At 38.5% G+C, this 6,000-nt stretch overlaps 1 protein-coding gene across 1 annotated transcript in view; it reads right to left on the reverse strand.

Annotated features, from left to right (window-relative positions):
- Window positions 1-6,000, reverse strand: part of PPP3CA (protein phosphatase 3 catalytic subunit alpha) — a 327,227-nt gene that overhangs the window by 163,552 nt on the left and 157,675 nt on the right. The window contains exon 2 of the mRNA XM_049630940.1: window positions 97-297. Coding sequence (XP_049486897.1) covers window positions 97-297 — 201 coding nt within the window. The remainder of the gene's footprint in view (window positions 1-96; window positions 298-6,000) is intronic.

Genomic DNA, 6,000 nt, shown 5'->3' on the forward strand with positions numbered 1-6,000 from the left:
TATATTTGAAGACTCATTGGTTATCTAGGATTCTTTGATTTGATGTTAAAAACAAAGTGTGGGTATAAGCAGGCAGTCTCCATCCTGAGGACTTACCTGTGACTGGTGCATCGATATCCAGCAAATTTTTTTCCTGTCGAAGAATTGAGGCCCCCTCTGTTATTATTCTCAATGCAACGCTCTCTTCCAGCCTGCCCTCCTTCATGAGATGTGCCTTTAAGATATCCACACGAGGCTTCCCATCATTATCGAATACTTCTTTTGCTGTAAGTCGGTGACTTGGAGGAAATGGGACAGCTGAAAGGGAAAAAATCAAATTGTTACATTAGCTAAACCCAACAGAAGTTTCAATAATAACTGCCAAATACCTTTCTCTACCACTAACCACTTATTGGAGTGTTTTGAAAGTTCCCATATTAAAATACAACAAAAGGCTACCAAAAAGTAAAGATTGCCTTCTTTCTTTGATTCTAGATGTAATGCGATTGCTGAAAGGAATCACTTGCTGATTCACCCAGTCCCGATCTCTTGCATATGAGATCCTGATTAAGTTTAATAAAGCAAAAAGATAGACGTGTTTCTGTTAGGCAAGAATCAATTCAACAAAAGAAAATAGTTTCCATACATGCAACCATAACTAACCCAGGAGATGATGTTTCCCCACTGGGAAAAGGTCTGCCAGACCAGATTTACCCTCCAACTAAAGTCACACCTCTGAGTAAACTGATTGACTCACTGTTTAAGAACAGAGCAAGAATCCGAGAGCAAAAAGGTATAAATGCACTGAATATTAAACAGGAAATCAGGATCCGTGTGTGCATGTGCCAAAGGGTCATCTTGAACACTGAAGGGCAATATGGTGTCAGGGAGGAGACGCAAGTAGTTAGAAATATGATATAATGACAAATTCAACTCACCACTCAGACTCAGAACCAACCATTCTCTCTTTCGACCATACCCCCATACCTCAGCAGTTAAGAAGCTCTCTTACAGCTACTGTCATTCTTCACATCTGTGAATACATTCATTCACTCATTCAGCTGGAGGATATTCACTAAACTCCTACAATGTGCCAGGGCATCCAAAGATCCACGGTTAGAGACGGTATCATGAAGGTTAAATTTCTAAGAAATGGCCAATGAGCCCCTTCATTGAGGCTGTCATTGTTTGTCTATTTCACATGAGCATTCATTACTGGAAAACAACTCAGAGATCTGTTAGAAATCTCTCAAAGGACCAGAAATCCAGTTTCATGAAACTTTCCTCTGCCATATGCAATAGCCATATGCATTAGAACATCTCCATATAATGGTTCCTCTTTTAGGAAGAACACTTGATATTAAGAAAGAAACCTAGACCCCTTATTTCTTAAAAGTTTCTCTCAAAGAAGCAAGATTTATGGCAAAGCTATAGCAAGAAATTTTGTGCAATCTCACAGCATGGATTTGTTATTCGAGAGAAATTGTAAGTACTTAAAAGAAAAGAAAACTCAGGAAATTAACCTGTACTAATGGTGCAACTTGATTTTCTTAATAATCCAAGCATATCTATTTAACTAAGCTGCCAAAATGAAGTGGCAGAAGGAGACTAAGCGGATAAGCATGAGGCTTTTGCGGTCAGATGAATCTGAGTGCAAACCTTGGCTTTGTCCACTCACCAGTTTTATGACCTTGGGCAAGTGAAATCACCTCCTTTAGCTTCAGTTACCTCACCTGCAGATTGGGGATTACATCTATCTGAGCGTTGTTATAATAACTAGAGTACACAGTAATATTAGCAGCGAACATTTATAGAGTGTTTATCTTATGCCAGGTATTGTTTGGGTAATAAAGGCCGACATGACAGTAAAGCTGTAACATGAGTAAGACACACATACATGTGTTTACATATAAATGTACTTAGTCCTCATAACAATACGGTGGGGGAGAAACTTGAAGCTTAAAAGTATTAAGCACTTTGCCCAACACAATCACCTGACCATTTGTACGTAGACGCAATGAGTATAAACTCTAGCAGTCTGATGCCAGAATATCCGTGTTTACAACTTCCCTACACGGCTTCTCAAAAAGAACTTAAGACAGTGCTTAAAAATTGTAAGGTCACGAGGAAATCACTTTTGAAAACTGAAATTCTAACAAATACTGAAAGGTGTTTCTTATAAAGACTGCTTTTATTTTCAAAAATTATTTGGGGCAGCTTATAATAGAATACATAATACAAAAGAATGACGGAAAAAAAAACACAAAATGCAGAATGCCAAAGTGTAGTGGATAATAACGAGAAAACGCAAGAACTAAACAAGGAGGAGAAAAAAAAGAGGAATTTAGGTCATTAGGGGATTTTGTTCATCTTGTTCCTTTCCCTCCCCTGCTTTTCCCTACCTAACAGATATGCTTGGTAAGAAAACATGGAAACGTTTCGATGGCCCTGTATATTTAGGTGAGTCTTTATGTACCATTTGAAATTAGAAAATATCCTACCTGGCAACTCCTCCAAATTCCCCAGATATATATTGGGGAATGGAAAGGAAGAAACTTCAAAAGGATGCTTGGAGTATGGCTAAGAGCTGACTTTTTTTTTTTTTTTTTTTTTGAGTTAATTCCCAAGATAGGAGTTGGACAACTGTGAAGGTTTACAATTCTCAGGCAAGAATCCTAGGAGCACAGCAGGGTAGGAGGCTGATTTGTTATCAGGCTTATAAAGGCAGTGGGTCTCTGCCACCCATGTACTAGCTGGCCTTCTTAAACTTGAACTAGATCAAAGAGTTAAACCTGAAAGAGTGGAAGCCTTTAGAAGGTGAGAGGCAAAGGGAGCGCACCTGAGCCGCATCACCTTCATGAATTAGACTTTCTCCAAGTCCCTAGGCTCTCTCAAACACCAAGATCACTGTAATAAAAGCTGCTCCCTCTTCGATGCCAATCTTTTATCTTCCAGTAATTGCTAATTCTAGGTAATCGGCTAAGGTAAAGCCACCTGCTCTGAAATACAGGATCTGGTTCCAAATAAACAGGAGCAAAAAGAGAGGGAAAAGGCCAACCAGAGGGCTCTATTTCCAACTGGATGATAGGGAAACTGATGAGATGGGGCCTTTTACCAAATAAACAGATGGTAAGGGCCCCAGGGAACCGAGATGTGCAGCAATGATGCCAAGGTTTGAATGCAGAGATGCTGTAAGCCAGAGAGAAGTTTTCTGGGACAAAAATAAGAGTGGGCTAATATTTGTGAATCTGTACACGCTTTGGCTTCATAAAGAAAATCCCAGCTTTACAAAGGTCATATTCATTTGCTTTCTCTGTTCACTTAGAGTCCTCCATGCAGATGGGTGACAAGTACCAAGCAAAAACTGCTTCGACCAAAGAATCCAATGTGCTTAGAAAACAAGCCTTTCATTAACTCATAAAAATGGCTACACCTGATATAATAAAATTGGAGTTCCCCCTCCCTCTGTTGCTTTGAGTATTACAAGTTGCTTTTATTGGTACTAGAGTACATCAGGATTGAAGGAGTTAAGTTTGTGCATGCTAATAAAATTTAGAAGTATCTGTTGATATTTGGCTGACTCTTGCTGAAACGATTTTCTTACAATTGCCCATTAAGTATGGAATATGGTGCAATAATAGTCTTCTTAGAAGTAACCCGAAAGTAGATAGAATCACTCTCAGCTTTTTTCACTCCACAATTTCCACTCAATGTCACTTTTTTCCCCCTCAAATATAACAGCAAAGTCACTAAGATTTAGGGTTATGTACATCCTCGACTGACTTCAAGTAAATTACACCAATGGCTTTAAAGGCAAACAAGATACTGGACCAGGATTGTGTTCCCATGTCATTGATGCTGGAAATCTGCCACAGACTGATTTCCAATGAACAGGATATGATCTCATTTTTTTCCCTATTTGTTGATGCCACCAGAATGTTCATCTACCTGATACGGAGAAAGGTTACTAGCCTGGGAACCAAAATCATGTGTATCCAATATTGGCATCTATGTAATAATTACTGAAGTTGTTAATTATTCATCCATCAGAGGGAAACACATTCCAAGTCAGAAAAGCCCGGTATCCAGAGTTATTCTAGCCTTAGGTTCTGGCTGACCATGGGGACCACAGCTCTGAAAGAGTCAGGTGTCTCCTCCTCTGATTTGGGCAAGATCAGTTTTAGATGACAGCTATGCACCTCAGTAGTCATAAGTGGTCTGCTCTCACTCTGGAGTATATCTAGGTATTTGAGGTTTCTGTTCCGCAAATCCGACCCAGATTAACCACTATCAAAGCTACTCCTACTATTTGATGGGAAATATCCAAGAGTCACTGCCATGGTGATACCTTCATTGGAAGAGCAGGACACCTGCTGCCTGACCTCTTCCTGGAATAGTCTTACAGATGCTGACAAGAAAGAATCACAGGCAAAGAAAACATTTAGCCAAGTGATTTTTTCAAACCTTTGTTTTGCTTCATTTTTTTAGTAAAAAAAAAATGACACCTCAAGTATATCCAAAGGAAAAAAAGAGCCTAAAGCGGCTCACTTCTCTTTCTTCCCTATGATCACTGTTAAGGTATGCTCACAAAATCCTGGGGTTCTTTGGAGCAAAATTAGAAAACTCTTAATAACTCAAAATTAGAAAACTCAAAATTAGAAGTCTTAAGTTAGACTGACCCTGGACAGCCTCATATGAAAAAAGAGGAAACTGATGTTCAGAGTGGGGTTAAGTGAATTCTACAGGGACACAGGATTATTCAGCAGCAAACCCAACACTAAACTTCAGGTCTCCTGGTTTGTACTCCAGCACTTTACCCTGTATATCTGTTCTGTCCAATTGACCAGCAACATATGGCCGCTGAACGCGTGAAAACCACCTGGTCCAAACTGAGATGAGCTGTACGCCTACAAAATATGAACTGGATTTAGAGCACCTGATACGAGAAAAAAAAAAGAGTGTAAAATATCTCATTAATATTTGTATGTTGATTACATGCTGAAAGAAGATTTAGGGTATACTGGATTAGATAAAACTTATTAATATTAACTCCACTTATTTCTTTTATTTTTTAATATGGATACTAGAACATTTAAAACTATACAAGTGGTTTATACTAGATGATGATTGGACCATGTCGCATCCTTCTCAAGGAAGTAGGAAAATAGGGGAGAGTGAAAAGTATATTCTGTAATCTTTCTTCTTTTCTAACTTTGGTTCCTACAAAACTCCAAACTGTCTCAAAACGCTGGAATCACTTTTAAAAGTGAGTGATGCTGAGGGGCAATGTCTAGAAATTCTGATTTAACCCGTCTAGGATAGGGCCAGGGCAGTGGCACGGTTTTAAGGAAACTTGGGGTGAGCTGATAGGAAATCCAGACTGAGATTCACGGATCTATACCATAAGTAAAGGCATACAAAATGCCAGGCGGTTTAATTCCTACCCCCCAAACATGCTCCACAATGTCAATCAACCATAGCAGATACACTATTTTGCAAGTCCAGACACGTTTATTCCACCCCTCTCTGTAATCAGAATGTGTACAAAAACAGCTCTTGTCCCATATTTCATGTGACTACTCTCTGCACCAGGGCTGTCCAAGATATTTATGTTGACACATGTTAAGAGACAGCTTAAGGATATCACATGTCAAACACAACTTAAAACACGTTCTGGCCTGACCTCCGTAAATTGGCACTCCATTTCTCCCTCGTGGACATTTGTACATGTCACAAACTACTGTTCTAATCAAACCATATCAATCAACCAACCAATCAATCATCAAGCACCTACTAAGCACCTACTATGTATTGTATTCAACACAAGGCAGTGAGAAGAACTAGGGAGAAGTAGGCAACAGAAAACAAATATTAGCAGATCCAGACTCTGAAGAGATTATCATGTGAGATATAGATATATATATATAACTTATATATATATAAAAACATATATATATAAGTTATATATAAAAACATATATATATATATATATATATATATATATATATATATATATATATA

This window comes from Panthera uncia, chromosome B1 (assembly GCF_023721935.1).
Source record: "Panthera uncia isolate 11264 chromosome B1, Puncia_PCG_1.0, whole genome shotgun sequence".
NCBI classification, from domain to species: Eukaryota; Metazoa; Chordata; class Mammalia; order Carnivora; family Felidae; genus Panthera; species Panthera uncia.